At 40.1% G+C, this 17,364-nt stretch overlaps 1 protein-coding gene across 1 annotated transcript in view; it reads left to right on the forward strand.

Annotated features, from left to right (window-relative positions):
- PCYOX1 (prenylcysteine oxidase 1) overlaps positions 1–17,364 on the forward strand; it is a 188,798-nt gene that overhangs the window by 165,723 nt on the left and 5,711 nt on the right. The window contains exon 5 of the mRNA XM_053718162.1: positions 13,817–13,969. Coding sequence (XP_053574137.1) covers positions 13,817–13,969 — 153 coding nt within the window. The remainder of the gene's footprint in view (positions 1–13,816; positions 13,970–17,364) is intronic.

Below are 17,364 nucleotides of genomic sequence, written 5' to 3' on the forward strand. Positions count from 1 at the left end.
ATCTCACACAAATTAACTAGTGTTGTTTCTTCAAAGACATGGTTGGAGGATCAATTTACCAAAAAGTTCCTTGATTCCTCAGACAAGGGTCACCTTTTTAGGTTTCCAGATAGATTCAGTGTCCATGACTCTGTCTCTAACAGACAAGAGACGATTAAAATTGGTTTCAGTTTGTCGAAACCTTCAGTCTCAATCATTCCCTTCAGTAGCTATGTGCATGGAAGTTTTAGGTCTCATGACTGCAGCGTCGGACGCGATCCCCTTTGCTCGTTTTCATATGAGACCTCCCCAGCTTTGTGTGCTGAATCAATGGTGCAGGGATTTTACGAGAATATCACAATTAATATCCTTAAATCCCAATGTTCGACTATCTTTGACTTGGTGGTTAGATCACCATTGTATAGTTCTAGGGGCCTCTTTTATTCATCCTACCTGGACTGTGATCACAACAGATACGAGTCTTTCAGGTTGGGGAACTGTCTGGGGATCTGACAGCACAAGGGGTTTGGAAATCTCAAGAGGCGAGATTAGAAATCAATATTTTGGAACTCCGTGCATTTGTTTTCAGACAGACAATATCACAACTGTGGCATATGTCAATCATCAGGGTGGGACTAACAGTCCCCTAGCTATGAAAGAAGTATCTTGGATACTTTCTTGGGTGGAATCCAGCTCTTGTCTAATTTCTGCGGTATGTATCCCAGATGTAGACGATTGGGAAGCGGATTATCTCAGCCATCAGACTTTACATCCGGGGGGAGTGGTCCCTCCATCCAGATGTGTTTTCTCAGATTGTTCAGATGTGAGGTCTTCCAGAAATAGATCTCATGGCTTCTCATCTAAACAAGAAACTTCCCAGATACCTGCCCAGGGATCTTCAGGCAGAAGCAGTGGATGCGTTGACACTTCCTTGGTGTTACCAACTTGCTTATATTTTCCCGCCTCTAGTTCTTCTTCCAAGAGTGATCTCCAAAATCATCATGGAACAATTGTTTGTGTTGCTGGTAGCTCCAGCATGGCCTCAAAGGTTTTGGTATGCGGATCTTCTTCGGATGTCCAGTTGCCAACCTTGGCCACTTCCATTAAGGCCGGACCTTCTGTCTCAAGGTCCGTTTTTCCATCAGGATATTAAAATCATTTAATTTGAAGGTATGGAATTTGAACGCCTAGTGCTTAGTCATAGAGGTTTCTCTGACTTAGTGATTAATACTATGTTACAGGCTCGTAAATCTGTTTCTAGAAAGAATTATTATCGAGTTTGGAAGACTTATATTTCATGGTGTTCTTCTCATAAATTCTCCTGGCATTCTTTTAGAATTCCTAGAATTTTACAGTTTCTTCAGGACAGTTTGGATAAGAGTTTCTCTGCAAGTGCCTTGAAGGGACAAATCTGTGCTCTTTCTGTCTTATTTCACAGAAAGATTGCTAAGCTTCCTGATATTCACTGTTTTGTACAGGCTTTGGTTCGTATCAAGCCTGTCATTAAATCAATCTCTCCTCCTTGGAGTCTTAATTTGGTTTGGACATTAAACTACTTTCTTGGAAAGTGTTGTTCCTTTTGGCCATTTCTTTTTCTAGAAGAGTTTCTGAATTATCTGCTCTTTCTTGTGAATCTTCTTTTCTGATTTTCCATCAGGATAAAGCAGTTTTGCGGACTTCATTTAAATTCTTACCTAAGGTTGTGAATTCTAACAACATTAATAGAGAAATTGTTGTCCCTTCCTTGTGTCCTAATCCTAAGAATTCTTAGGAGAAATCCTTACATTCTTTGGATGTGGTAAGAGCTTTGAAATATTATGTTGAAGCTACTAAAGATTTCAGGAAGACTTCTAGTCTATTTATCTTTTCTGGTTCTATCATCCCACTACTTGGCTATTCGTTAAACTGAATTGTGGGTGTGGTGAGGGGTGTATTTATAGGCATTTTGAGGTTTTGGAAACTTTGCCCCTCCTGGTAGGATTGTATATCCCATACGTCACTAGCTCATAGACTCTTGCCAATATGAAAGAAATTTATCAGGTAAGTTCTTACATAAAAAATGTTTTTTTAATTTTTATGATTAAACTTTTTCATACTGAGTATTCATATATTTGACAATTAAATATATACATTTTTTATATTTTTTGATAGATCAATTTAATTGTGATTATCTATATGTAATTTGATTCATATTTGTTGTATAAATAAAAAAAATTTTTTAACTAGGTATTGCATTATGTTGCACATGTATTTCTTTTACAAGATATGACGAGTCCACGGATTTCATCCTTACTTATGGGATATCGCCTCCTGGTCAGCAGGAGGAGGCAAAGAGCACCACAGCAGAGCTGTATATATAGCTCCTCCCTTCCCTCCCACCCCAGTCATTCTCTTTGCCTGTGTTAGTGATAGGAAGAGGTAAAGTGAGGTGTTAGTTTAGATTCTTCAATCAAGAGTTTTTTATTTTTAAATGGTACCAGTGAGTACTATTTTTCTCAGGGTAGACAGAAATCGTCATTCAATGCTGCCCTGATGATGATGGTCTTAGCAAACATTATCTAAGACCCTGCTTGTTCCCACAGAGCTGAAGGTGGTGAAAAGAGCATCTTCATTGTGTGGGACCATGTCATGCTGCGCTCAGAATTGAGGTATGTGCAGTCATTTGCTTCTGGGGAAACTAAGATATATCAGAACAGACTGACATTTATTCCCTATACCGGGGAGGGGTAATCAGTATGCACAGTGATCATGAATGGTGTGCCTGGGGTTCCCCTCTCTATTGGGTGCTATCAACTGTGTTTTTTTCAGTAAACTGATGTGTGCTTCACCCAGTGGGTATACTATGTTGTGGGCTGATGCTGGGAGATTGCGGATTGTTCCCAAAGGGTTACAACGTTATCTGTGGTGAAACTTATGACTGGACAGGGGAGTGTGTTTTATTTGAGGGGCACATTGGCGGTTCTCTTTATTATGGTTTATGTGGTTAAACGACATTTTTTTTCTTCCCATGCGGTTTCCTTGCTAGGGACTTGATTTACGCCCACGATGGGCGGGGCCTAGCTTCGCGCGCTTAGCCGCGCAGTTGTCATCCGGATCCTCGATCGGCAGCAGGTCTCTGGGCTCCGGTGTGGCCTAAGTCAGTTTGTGTATGCAACTTCACAAACAGACTTGGGAGTGCTGCTCACGGAGTATTCAGTGTCTCATGGGGGCAGGTAGGCGCCGCAGCAGAGCTGTGGCGAGGTGCAAGTGCCAAAAGTTTGTTAAACCCTTATGCATAGCTGAACTGGGCAAACAGAGTAATATTTACTAAAGATTTTATAGTGCTCCCTATTGTTGCATAGTTTTGTTGTGGAGCAGAAAAATTATTGCGGTTTTATTTTTTAAAGACACAGTAGGCTTGTTTTATTTCAAATTTTTTTTTATAAGTTTTGGCTTTCAAAATTAATTTTAATTAAGTAAAAGATGATCAATATTGCTATTGCTGGTTTGTTTGTCATGGCTGAACTTCAGGAAAGTACCTGTTCTATGTGTTTAGATGCCAATGTGGAACCCCCTATTACTTTTTGTCCCTCATGTACTGAGAGGGCTTTACAATGTAAAGAACACATTTTCTTTAATGCAAGTATGTCTAAGGATGCTTCTCAGACTGATGAGACTATATGCCGCAACTTTCTCCCCAAGCGTCACAACCTTTAACGCCCGCCCAAGCGACGCCGTGTTCCTCAACCGCGTCCACTTCATTCACTCTGCAGGATATGGCTGCAGTTATGTCATCCACTCTTACAGAAGTTTTATCTAAGTTGCCAGTGTTACAAGGCAAACGCAGAAGGTCAGAGGCCCATGTGGTCCCTGCGACTTCTGATGCTTTAATGGCTATCTCCGATATACCTTCCCAGGGCTCTGAATTGGGGGGTAGTGAGGCCCTGTCTGAGGGGGAACTGTCTGACTCAGGAAGTGCATTAACCCCGACAGATTCGGACGTCATGTCCTTCAGATTTAAGCTTGAACACCTCCGGCTTTTACTGCGAGAGGTTTTGGTGACTCTGGACGACTGTGACTCTATTGTGGTCCCACCAGAGAAATTGAGTAAAATGGACCCCCTCTGAGGAAGCGTTTGTGAAACGCGCGTCAGGGGTCCGACAGGGGTAGCTCAGTCTCTCCTGTTCGTTTTTTAACCTGCTTACTCTTGTTGAAAATATGCTTTATTGAACCTACTATAGCCTTCCCAGCCTCTGGTCTTTAATAGTGTAATGATACAAATAATTAGCCCTCGGATTGTAAGGGCTTAGTCCATATTTAAACACTTTAAATTTTGACAGAGGACTGGGTGATACTCCAAATATTGGTTCTTATACTTTATTGCCATAGTGCAATCAACAGAGTTTAAGTGCTTTTATTCTTTCAGCTCTGTTATTTGAGTGTGTGTGAGTTCCTTGTTGATTTAATAAAATTTAATTGTATGAATGGAATGGAACTATTTTAATTTAAATATACTTTCGCATCAGCAGAGTTAACCAGTACTATACTATTGCAGTATTGGTTTTCTTTTCTTAAACTGGATTGTATCCTCTATTACAATTAGTTTAACTAGTTGTTGAATACCTTCCCAGGGCTCTGAATTGGGGGGTAGTGAGGCCCTGTCTGAGGGGGAACTGTCTGACTCAGGAAGTGCATTAACCCCGACAGATTCGGACGTCATGTCCTTCAGATTTAAGCTTGAACACCTCCGGCTTTTACTGCGAGAGGTTTTGGTGACTCTGGACGACTGTGACTCTATTGTGGTCCCACCAGAGAAATTGAGTAAAATGGACAAATACTTAGCGGTCCCTTCTTATTCCGATGTTTTTCCGGTTCCTAAGAGAATCTCGGAGATTATTGCTAGGGAATGGGAAAGACTGGGTATCCCGTTCTCCCCTTCTCCTATTTTTAAGAAAATGTACCCTATAGCTGACACTGTTCGGGACTCTTGGCAGACGGTCCCTAAGGTGGAGTGAGCTATTTCTACCCTGGCGAAGCGTACGACTATCCCTATCGAGGACAGTTGTGCTTTTAAAGACCCCATGGATAAGAAGTTGGAGGAGGGTCTTCTCAAAAAACTCTATATTCATCAGTGGGTTTTATTGCAACTGGCGGCCTGCATTGTAACAGTCACGACTGCGGCTGCTTTTTGGTTTGACGCTCTAGAAGAGTCTCTTAGAACTGAGACCTCTTTAGAGGAAATACAGGACAGAATTAAGGCACTGAAGCTGGCTAATTCTTTTATTACGGATGCTTCCTTTCAGATAACCAAATTAGCTGCTAAGAGTTTGTTATTTTCCATCTTAGCACGAAGAGCTTTATGGTTAAAATCTTGGTCTGCGGATGTGTCCTCTAAATCTAAGCTTTTGGCTATTCCTTTCAAGGGAAAGACCCTATTCGGGCCTGATTTGAAAGAAATAATTTCTGACATTACGGGAGTTAAGGGTCATCTCCTCCCTCAGGACAAAACATCTAAACAAAGACGAATTTTCGTTCCTTTCGTAATTTCAAAGGAATCCCCCCTTCCTCTGCCGCTAAACAGGAAGGGAATTATTCACAAGCCAAGCCCACCTGGAGACCCAACCAGGCTTGGAACAAGGGTAAACAGCCCAAGACGCCCGCTGCTGCTCCCAAGACAGCATGAAGGGGCGGCCCCCGATCCGGGACCGGATCTGGTAGGTGGCAGACTTTCTCTCTTTGTCCAGTCTTGGATAAGAGACGTTCAGGATCCCTGGACACTAGAAATCGTGTCTCAAGGGTATCAGTTGGAGTTCAAAAATTCCTTCCAAGAGGAAGGTTTCTTCTTTCACGATTGTCTGTAGACCAGATAAAAAGAGAGGCGTTCTTACTTTGTGTAAAAGACCTCTCCACTATGGGAGTAATTTGTCCCGTTCCAAAACAGGGGCGGGGTTTTACTCAAATCTTTTTGTGGTTCCCAAAAAAGAGGGAATGTTCCGACCCATTTTAGATCTCAAAAGTCTAAACAAGTTTCTCAGAGTTCCATCCTTCAAGATGGAGACTATCCGGACAATTCTTCCATTGGTCCAGGAGGGTCAATATATGACTACCGTGGACTTAAAGGATGTATATGTTCATATTCCTATCCACAGAGATCATCACCAGTTCCTGAGGTTTGCCTTTCTGGACAAACATTTTCTGTTCATGGCCCTTCCTTTCGGGCTGGCCACGGCACCCAGGATCTTCACGAAGGTTCTAGGGTCTCTGCTGGCGGTTCTCAGACCGCGGGGCATTGCAGTGGCGCCTTATCTGGACGATATTCTGATCCAGGCGTCTTATCAGCTGACAAAGTCTCATACCGACATTGTTCTATCCTTTCTAAGGACTCACGGGTGGAAGGTGAATCTAGAAAAGAGTTCACTAAGTCCACAGACAAGGGTTCCTTTCCTGGGAACCCTAATAGACTTTATATCCATGAAAATCTTTTTGACGGAAGTCAGAAAGGTAAAGATTCTGAACACATGCCGATTCCTTCAGTCCAATCCTCGGCCATCAGTGGCTCAGTGCATGGAGGTAATTGGATTGATGGTGGCGGCAATGGACATCATTCCGTTTGCTCGTTTTCATCTCAGACCTCTACAACTGAGCATGCTCAGACAGTGGAATGGAGATTATGCAAATTTGTCTCCTCAGATAGATCTGGATCAGGAGACAAGGGACTCTCTTCTTTGGTGGTTGTCGCCGGATCATCTGTCCCAAGGGACGTGCTTCCCACATGAGTGATAGTGACAACGGACGCCAGTCTACTAGGATGGGGAGCAGTCTGGAATTCCCTGAAGGCTCAGGGTGTGTGGACTCGGTCGGAGTCTCTACTTCCAATCAATATTCTGGAGTTGAGAGCAATATTCAATGCACTTCAGGCTTGAACTCAGTTGGCCTTGGACAAATTCATCCGATTTCAGTCGGACAACATCACGACTGTGGCTTACATCAATCATCAGGGAGGAACAAGGAGTTCCTTAGCGATGACAGAAGTATCCAAGATAATTCGGTGGGTGGAGGCTCACTCTTGTTATCTGTCAGTAATCTACATCCCAGGAGTGGACAACTGGGAAGCAAATTTTTTGAGCAGACACACGTTCCATCCGGGGGAATGGGAACTCCATCTGGAGGTCTTTGCCACCCTGATTCTCAGATGGGGCAGACCGGAGCTGGATCTTATGGCACCTCGTCAGAATGCCAAGCTCCCGAGATACGGATCCAGGTCCAGGGATCCTCAGGCCGAACTGATAGATGCCTTGGAAGTGCCTTGGTCGTTCAACCTAGCTTATGTGTTTCCACCGTTTGCTCTCCTTCCCTGGGTGATTGCTCGGATCAAACAGGAGAGGGCTTCGGTGATTCTCATCGCTCCTGCGTGGCCTCGCAGGACTTGGTATGCCGATCTGGTGGACATGTCCTCTCTGCCACCGTGGAAGCTTCCATTGAGGCAGGACCTCATTCAGGGACCCTTCCATCATCCGAATCTAGTTTCTCTGCAGCTGACTGCTTGGAGATTGAATGCTTCATTTTATCTAAGCGAGGGTTCTCTGATTCGGTCATTGATACCTTGATCCAGGCACGTAAGCCTGTTACTAGAAAGATTTACCATAAGATATGGCATAAATATCTTTATTGGTGCGAATCCAAGGGCTACTCATAGAGTAAGATTAGGATTCCTAGGATTTTATCTTTTCTCCAAGAAGGATTGGAGAAAGGGTTATCAGCAAGTTCCTTAAAGGGACAGATTTCTGCTTTATCTATTTTGCTACACAAACGTCTGGCAGATATTCCGGATGTTCAATCTTTTTGTCAGGCTCTAACTAGAATCAGGCCTGTGTTTAGACCTATTGTTCCTCCTTGGAGTTTGAATTTAGTTCTTAAGGTTCTTCAAGGGGTTCCGTTTGAACCTATGCATTCCATAGATATTAAATTGTTATCTTGGAAAGTTTTATTTTTGGTTGCTATTTCTTCTGCTTGCAGAGTTTCTGAGCTTTCAGCATTACAATGTGATTTTCCTTACCTTATTTTTCATTCCGATAAGGTAGTGTTACGTACCAAACCTGGTTTTCTTCCTAAGGTTGTTTCCAACAAAAATATTAATCAGGAAATTATTGTTCCTTCATTGTGTCCTAATCCTTCTTCTAAGAAGGAGCGTCTGTTACATAACTTGGATGTGGTCCGTGCCCTGAAGTTTTACTTGCAGGCGACTAAAGAATTTCGTCAATCATCTTCATTATTGTTTTTTCTGGAAAACGTAGGGGCCAGAAAGCTACGGCTACCTCTCTTTTTTTTTTGGCTGAAGAGTATCATCCGTTTTGCATATGAGACTGCTGGACAGCAGCCTCCTGAAAGAATTACGGCTCATTCTACTAGGGCTGTGGCTTCCTTATGGGCATTTAAAAATGATGTTTCTGTTGAACAAATTTGCAAGGCTGCAACTTGGTCGTCTCTTCATACTTTTTCCAAATTTTCCAAATTTGATACTTTTGCCTCGTCCGAGGCTGTTTTTGGGAGAAAGGTTCTTCAAGCAGTGGTGCCTTCCTTTTAGGTTCCTGTCTTGTCCCTCCCTTTCGTCCTTGTCCTATAGGTTTGGTATTGTATCCCATAAGTAAGGATGAAATCCGTGGACTCGTCATATCTTGTAAAAGAAAAGGAAATTTATGCTTACCTGATAAATTTATTTCTTTTACGATATGACGAGTCCACGGCCCACCCTGTCATTTTCTAAGACAGGTCTTTATTTTTGTTAAACTTGGCTTTTCCTTTCTCTTCCTAACTTCGGTCGAATGACTGGAGTGGGAGGGAAGGGAGGAGCTGTATATACAGCTCTGCTGTGGTGCTCTTTGCCTCCTCTTGCTGACCAGGAGGCGATATTCCATAAGTAAGGATGAAATCCGTGGACTCGTAATATCGTAAAAGAAATAAATTTATCAGGTAAGCATAAATTTCCTTTTTTATAACCACTAGGGGGGAAGTGTTGCATTAATTTTGTTGTAATGGATGCATACGAATTTTTCATATTTTATGTGAATTGTTCACTTTTTGTACCACTAGATGGCAATATTTATGTGTTAATCACAATTGTTTGGCGCCATTATGGCTATTTAAACACTATTATGTTCACTATGTGTCAGCCCAAAACGTTGCTTTTCTGGACCCTGTATAAGCAATAAAGGTCGTTTTATATATTACAGCTGGAGAAAACTCTTTTGTGTGGATTCTGTTGGGCTTGGTAAGCCTTCTCCGTGCCTCTGTGTGTGGTGGGTGCTGTATTTCATTTGTTTGTTTCGTGTTCTCCGATGGGCCACCCTAATTTTTTTTTTTTTCTGGCACCTTTTTCACCCTGATATTTCTCCTACTGTTCCTTGTTCCCTTGGTAGAATGACTGGGGGATGAGGGAAGTGGGGGGGGGGGGGGGGTATTTAAGCCTTTGGCTGGGGTGTCTTTGCCTCCTCCTGGTGGCCAGGTTCTGTATTTCCACATGTAATGAATGCAGCTGTGGACTCTTCCTGTATCGAAGGAAAGAAAATTATCTGATAAGTCATAATTTATGTTTTTTGCTTAAAGGGTTATAAATCTTTGTACACTGCCATTTTCAAAAAACCTGTATTACAAACATGAATATCTTCTTGTAAATTCACTTACTTTTTTGTTCAAAACGAAGCTTCTAAATATGTAGAATGAATAGATTTTTGTTATCCAAAAATCTGCTGCAACTTTCCCCAAGTTCACAATAGCGCTTCCTCCAATCCCGCTGCATTAGGAAGAGTCTGTAATTATAATATCAGTCATAGAAACAAGCTCTACAAATCGCATGGGCAGTAATCTTCATGATCTATCGCATGCGCACTTAACCGAAACGAACGTGTCCACCATCTTTGTTTGTCACAAGTTGCGCACACACTACATCATAATAGCGATGCTTTTTAGCGCACCTTGCATTTGTTTCAATATTTAGGTTATATGAGGGGTCATAAATGCCCTATGCGCATGCGTGAGTCGCAGAAGGGGACAAACTGTGCATGCGGGCACCATGATTGTTCTACCCAGATAGTCATGTAGTTGTTAGTCAGCACTTCCATTAAAAGCAATAGTATTTGAAGGTCTAAGACTGTTAGTGCCAAAATTACCTAGTTTCATGAATCACTGATGGGACAGTTTTTTTTTTTCCTTTCAATTTTGCTTAGTTCTCTTGGTATCCTTTGTTAAAGGATAATTCTTGGTGAGCTCAGGAGTGTGCGTGTGTCTTAAGCCATCTGGCAGCAGTGATTGTAACATTGTTTATTGCAGTGTTATACAGTGTGGCAAATACTGCTTCCATAGACTGTTAAAGGGATAATAAACCCATTTTTTTTCTTTAATTATTCAGATAGAGCATGCAATTTTAAGCAACTTTCTAATTTACTCCTATTATCAAATTTTCTTTATTCTCTTGCTATCTTTATTTAAAAAGGGCCTAAAATGGGCCGCCTCATAAGCTTTACATTCTATCTGAATCGTGAAAGAAAAAAATTGGGTTTAGTATTCCTTTAAAGACAACGATGGATAACAAGAGAACAAAGCAAATTTGATAATTAAAGTAAATTTGAAATTAGTGTACAGCTGCATGCCCTACCTGAATCTTGAGTGTTTAATTTTGATTTACTATACATTATTAACACATTATTAACACATTATTAACACATGGCAGAAAGCCTGAAGATCATTTTCCTTCTTTTCTTTTTTTTTTTTCTTTCTTTTTTTAAAGCACAGGAACAATAAATTTGGTCACATTTTATACAAGTAACACACAACTATAAACAGAGTACACAGAGAACAAACGTATTTAAAGGGACACTGAACCCAATTTTTTTTCTTTCGTGATTCAGATAGCGCATGCAATTTTAAGCAAATTTCTAATTTACTCCTATTATCAATTTTTCTCCGTTCTCTTGCTATCTTTATTTGAAAAAGAAAGCATCTAAGCTTTTTTTGGGTTCAGAACTCTGGATAGCACTTTTTTAGTGGTGGATGAATTTATCCACCAATCAGCAAAGACAACCCAGGTTGTTCACCAAAAATGGGCCGGCATCTAAACTTACATTCTTGCATTTCAAATAAAGATACCAAGAGAATGAAGACAATTTGATAATAGGAGTAAATTAGAAAGTTGCTTAAAATTGCATGCTCTATCTGAATCACAAAAGAAAAAAATTTGGGTTCAGTGTCCCTTTAACCTGAGTGTGGGTATTTGTTTATTTGAGTGGGATTGGTCTCATTTAATCATCTATGTATCTTATCAGCTTTTGCTGCCTGCATTATAACTTGGCGCATTTCTCCTGAGCTATATTTATAGAGCTTGTCTGAAACATTATTTCCTCCTGCACACTATGAGCTAGATTACAAAAGGAGCATAATCAATAATGCAGGGTGTGCTGTCTTTTGTGTGACCTTGCGCAAACTCTCTAACACACAATCTAGTGAATGGTTAAATATTTTAATGAAAGCATCCTAACGTGGTTGATACTTCTTAGATTTCTTTATACTATTAATGGATAGCACAGGGAGTGCTAGTAGCTCGCTCGTATTGCAAATGGTGAGTTAAAAAGGTTATGCTTGAGCACAATCCAAAATACAGCTAAAAAATGCAGCGTTTTTTCCAAGACCTGTAAATGTAAACCATTATGATTAGCAGTATAGCACAGAACATTATGAAGAACTGCACTACTTGCTCCATCCAGTTAGCACACCATCAGCGTAGCTCTCGAGCAATATCCAACAAGAATTTTACTTGCCTCCTTAGAAATTAATTGTGTGAGGGATGTAGAACCCCAGCACTGACGTGCAGATGTTAGTGTGCTCTGCTGTTGAATGAGCGACAAAAAAGAACTTTGGACTTCTAATATGAGCGCAAAAATAAAAAGCTGTATTGTTCTAATATTTTTGCGCACCACTTGTAATCAAGGCCTATGTGTTTTATGTTTATATAAAATTCCAAAATTAATTTAGTTTGGACACCTCCAGCTCTTTTATAGAAAGATACACTTTTTATAAAGCAGACTGGGAGAGAAATTCTGATGCTACTAATTGACATAGTCAAACCAGTTCTTATATTTGCAGAACGAATTATCCCTTTAAACAGGTAGGGTTATGGTCTGCTTTAATTGCATAACTTGTTAGGGTTAGTGAGGCAGAAATTCAAAATATGTTACAACAACAACAACAGCAAAATGTTAAAAACATATCTTATATAAATATGTTGGTATTAAATCTCTGTACAAGCTCATAATTATGTCTAAACCATTGAAAATGTATTATTATTATTATTTTTATTATTATTTATATATGCTGCTTTTATTTGGAAATAAAACAAAAACTCCACCCCAAAAAGTTAAAGGAACATTAAATATGTTTTATAGACATAGTATTGTTGATGTTATTTCCTGCCCCCCTCTAGTCATGGGTGCTACCATGTTGAAATGTACCTTTCATTGCATTCCAGTGCTGATATGTTTGCACGTGTGCAGCAACTCTCCTTCAGATATCTGCAGTGTAACCTAGGTTCCAAAATGGCAGCACCTATAATAAGGGAGATGCATGATATCTATTTAGTGTTTAATGTCCCTTTAACTACTTTACGCCATTAGGACGTTCCATGCTGTCCAAACAGCACTAGGATTTAACGCCTTGAGGATGGCATGGCAAGTTCTTCCTTGTACGGCGTCCTGCAGCCTCTCCCTTTGACCAAGGCAGGAATTGGACTGGGGTGTGTGCCCAATGATCTGATCCTGGTCTTGAAATCACACGATCACATCAACATTCGCGTGATTTCCTTCGTTCTGATGTTAAACATTTGCTCCCGCATGAAGGGGTTAAAGTACATTACGAGGGATCGCATACAAAACATCTTATCCAAATTCTTAAACCACTTTACTAAATTAAAATAGGAAAAAATAGGAAATGATGCAGTTCAGATTGGCAAATGACCTTTCATGCTCCCTAACAATAGGTTGCTATACTTTCTTACATATCTCACCCCTAAAAATGTTGTCAAATTATTTGATTCAGACAGGGAAACAACTTTCTAATTTATTTCTATTATCAAATTTTCTTGGTACATAAGCTCAGGAGCATTCATGTGTCTGGAGCACTATATGGCAGCATGATGATTTCCTGCCATATAGTGCTCCAGACACCTACCTAGTACCTAAGTATCTCTTCACCAAAGAATACCATGAGAACGAAGCATAGAAGTAAATTAGAAACTTTTTTTTTTTAAATGTATGTCTGATAAAAGGGGTTTTTATATGCATTTAAGGAAGGTCATTTGTGTAAAGTGGTTATATTTTTTTAAAAACAGTTTTAAAGGGACACTCAATCAAAATTAAACTTTCATTATTCAGATAGAGCATGCCATTTTAAACAACTTTCCAATTTACTTCCATTAACAAAATGTGCACAGTCTTTTTATATTTAAACTTTTTGAGTCACAAGCTCCTACTGAGCATGTGCAAGAATAAGTGTGTATGCATTTGTGAATGGCTGATAGCTGTCACATGGTATGTGTATGCATTTGTGATTGGCTGATGGCTGTCACATTGTATGTGTATGCATTTGTGAATGGCTGATAGCTGTCACATGGTACGTGTATGCATTTGTGATTGGCTGATGGCTGCCACATGGTACAGGGGGAGTGGAAAAAGACATAACTTTTAAAATTGTCAGAAAAAAAATCTACTTATTTGAAGTTCATATTAAGTGCTATTGCATTGTCTTGCTATCTTGCATTTGTTGATTATGCAAATCTACTGTGTACTAATGTTTGTCTGACTTTGTTTCATAGGAGCAGTGTCTCTGGCTGGTACAGACTCAGGGCTTTGGTCAGTGGAAGGTGGGAACAAGCTTGTGTGCTCTGGTCTTATTTATGCCTCTAAGGCACAATTAATTCAGGGCACTGTCACCTCAGTGCAAGAAAGAACACGTCCATTAAGAACAGGTGAGCATTTATCAATCTGCAGGAATATTACCCATCTAAATGGCAATCTTAAACGGACATAAACCCCCCCCCCCCCCAATTCTTCTTTCATGATTATTAGTGTAAAGTTTAAAATGAAACTTTCCAAATGTACTTTTCTTATCAAATTTACTTTGTTCTCTTGGAACACTTTGTTAAAAGGCAGGAAGGAAAGTGTAGGGACGTGCATGTGTGGCTGGAGCAATCTATGGCTTCAGTATTATAACTGTTATACATTTGGAAGAGCACTAGGTGGCAGCAAGTGTTTCCTTTCATGTTTCATCTACAGCTTCAATGAAGAATTCTGTTAGGACAAATTAAATTTGATAATAGAGGCACATTGGAAACTTTTTTTACTAGTGTGCTCTGTATGAATTGCACACACACAAAAATTAGGTTTCATGACCTTTCAAGGGATAGAAAGGTCAAAATTGAAACGCGCATGGGTGCATTTCAGTTACAAATTGAAGCAGTAATATACTTCTATATCTAGTAAACGTTATTACTGTAGATCAGCGGAATACGCTCGTATGCTGTGAGGGCCTGGACACCAGTATTCAAATGTCCTTCCTGCTCAGATTGTCAGCAGGGGATAATATGACACAAATGAACACCACCATCGGGTCTCTGAGCAGGCGTTTGAATACTGGTGTTCATGTCCTCACAGTATATGTGTGTATGCTGCTGAAAAAAACATTCATTACTTTTACTAGGATCATTTTTGCTAATGGAAATATAATGAAAAAATGCTTCTATTTAAAATTGAAATGTACCCATGCACGTTTGAATTTTGACCTTTCTATCCTTTTAAGGTCTGCTTAGTAAAATCTCTGAAATTATCTTTACTGTTAAAGTGATGGTAAGCTCTCCCCTTTTTAAAATCAGATGCAGAATGTTAGTGATATGTTAGATGAACACTGAACCCACATTTTTTCTTTTGTGATTCAGATAGAGCATGCAATTTTAAGCAACTTTATAATTTACTCCTATTATCAAATTTTCTTCATTCTCTTGATATCTTTATTTGAAATGCAAGAATGTAAGTTTAGATGCCGGCCCATTTTTGGTGAACAACCTGGGTTGTTCTTGCTGATTGGTGGATAAATTGATCCACCAATAAAGAGCTGTCCAGAGGTCTGAATAAAAAAAAAAGCTTAGATACCTTCTTTTTCAAATAAAGATAGCAAGAGAACAAAGAAAATTTGATAATAGGAGTAAATTAGAAAGTTGTTTAAAATCGCATGCTCTATCTGAATCATGAAAGAAAAAATTTGGGTTCAGTGTCCCCTTTAATACATCAGTTGTAATGAAGTTGTGCTATAAACTTACTTTTTAATATAGGTATGAAATTCAAATACCCTGCACACAAGGGCCATATGGGGAGAGCGCTGATTGGACAAAAATTCAAAACGTTAGCTCACAGAAAAATTTACTTTTCTCCAACATAGGTGTGTCCGGTCCACGGCGTCATCCTTACTTGTGGGATATTCTCTTCCCCAACAGGAAATGGCAAAGAGCCCAGCAAAGCTGGTCACATGATCCCTCCTAGGCTCCGCCTACCCCAGTCATTCTCTTTGCCGTTGCACAGGCAACATCTCCACGGAGATGGCTAAGAGTTTTTTGGTGTTTAAATGTAGTTTTTATTCTTCAATCAAGAGTTTGTTATTTTAAAATAGTGCTGGTATGTACTATTTACTCTGAAACAGAAAAGAGATGAAGATTTCTGTTTGTAAGAGGAAGATGATTTTAGCAACCGTTACTAAAATCAATGGCTGTTTCCACACAGGACTGTTGAGATGAAGTAACTTCAGTTGGGGGAAACAGTGGGCAGACTTTGCTGCTTGAGGTATGACACATTTCTAACAAGACTTGGTAATGCTGGAAGCTGTCATTTTCCCTATGGGAACCGGTAAGCCATTTTCTTAGTTTAGTATAAGAATAAAGGGCTTCACAAGGGCTTTAAAGACTGGTAGACATTTTTCTGGGCTAAAATGATTACTTTATAAGTATATTTAGTGGATTATAACTATAAATAGTTCTTTTAATCTTGGGGATTGTATTAAAAAAACGGCAGGCACTGTATTGGACACCTTTTTCACTGGGGGCCTTTTCTAGTCATAGGCAGAGCCTCATTTTCGCGCCACTAATGCGCAGTTGTTTTTGGAAAGCAAGGCATGCAGATGCATGTGTGAGGAGCTAAGAACCACTGAAAAAGCTTATTGAAGGCGTCATTTGGTATCGTATTCCCCTCTGGGCTTGGTTGGTTCTCAGCAAAGCAGATACCAGGGACTGTATAGGGGTTAAATGTAAAAACGGCTCCGGTTCCGTTATTTTAAGAGTTAAAGCTTCCAAATTTGGTGTGCAATGCTTTTAAGGCTTTAAGACACTGTGGTGAAATTTTGGTGAATTTTGAACAATTCCTTCATACTTTTTCACATATTCAGTAATAAAGTGTGTTCAGTTTAAAATTTAAAGTGACAGTAACGGTTTTATTTTAAAACGTTTTTTGTGCTTTGTTATCAAGTTTATGCCTGTTAACATGTCTGAACCATCAGATAGACGATGTTCTGTATGTTTGAAAGCCAAGGTTCCTCCCCATTTAAATATATGTGATGAATGTGACATAGTGTCCAAACAAAGTAGGGACAATGATGCCACTGATAATGATGTTGCCCAAGATGATTCCTCAAGTGAGGGGAGTAAGCATGGTACTGCATCATCCCCTTCTGTGTCTACACCAGTCTTGCCCACACAAGAGGTCCCTAGTACATCTAGTGCGCCAATACTTCTTACTATGCAACAATTAACGGCTGTAATGGATAATTCTATTAAAAACATTTTATCCAAAATGCCCACTTATCAGAGAAAGCGCGATTGCTCTGTTTTAGATACTGAAGAGCATGAGGACGCTGATGATAATGGTTCTGACATACCCTCACACCAATCTGAAGGGGCCAGGAGGGAGGTTTTGTCTGAGGGAGAAATTTCAGATTCAGGAAAAATTTCTCAACAAGCTGAACCTGATGTTATTACATTTAAATTTAAGTTAGAACATCTCCGCGCTCTGCTTAAGGAGGTGTTATCTACTCTGGATGATTGTGACAATTTGGTCATTCCAGAGAAATTATGTAAGATGGACAAGTTCCTAGAGGTCCCGGTGCCCCCCGATGCTTTTCCTATACCCAAGCGGGTGGCGGACATTGTAAATAAGGAATGGGAAAGGCCCGGCATACCTTTTGTTCCTCCCCCTATATTTAAGAAATTATTTCCTATGGTCGACCCCAGAAAGGACTTATGGCAGACAGTCCCCAAGGTCGAGGGGGCGGTTTCTACTCTAAACAAACGCACTACTATCCCTATAGAAGATAGTTGTGCTT

Source organism: Bombina bombina, chromosome 6 (assembly GCF_027579735.1).
Source record: "Bombina bombina isolate aBomBom1 chromosome 6, aBomBom1.pri, whole genome shotgun sequence".
Taxonomy (NCBI): Eukaryota; Metazoa; Chordata; class Amphibia; order Anura; family Bombinatoridae; genus Bombina; species Bombina bombina.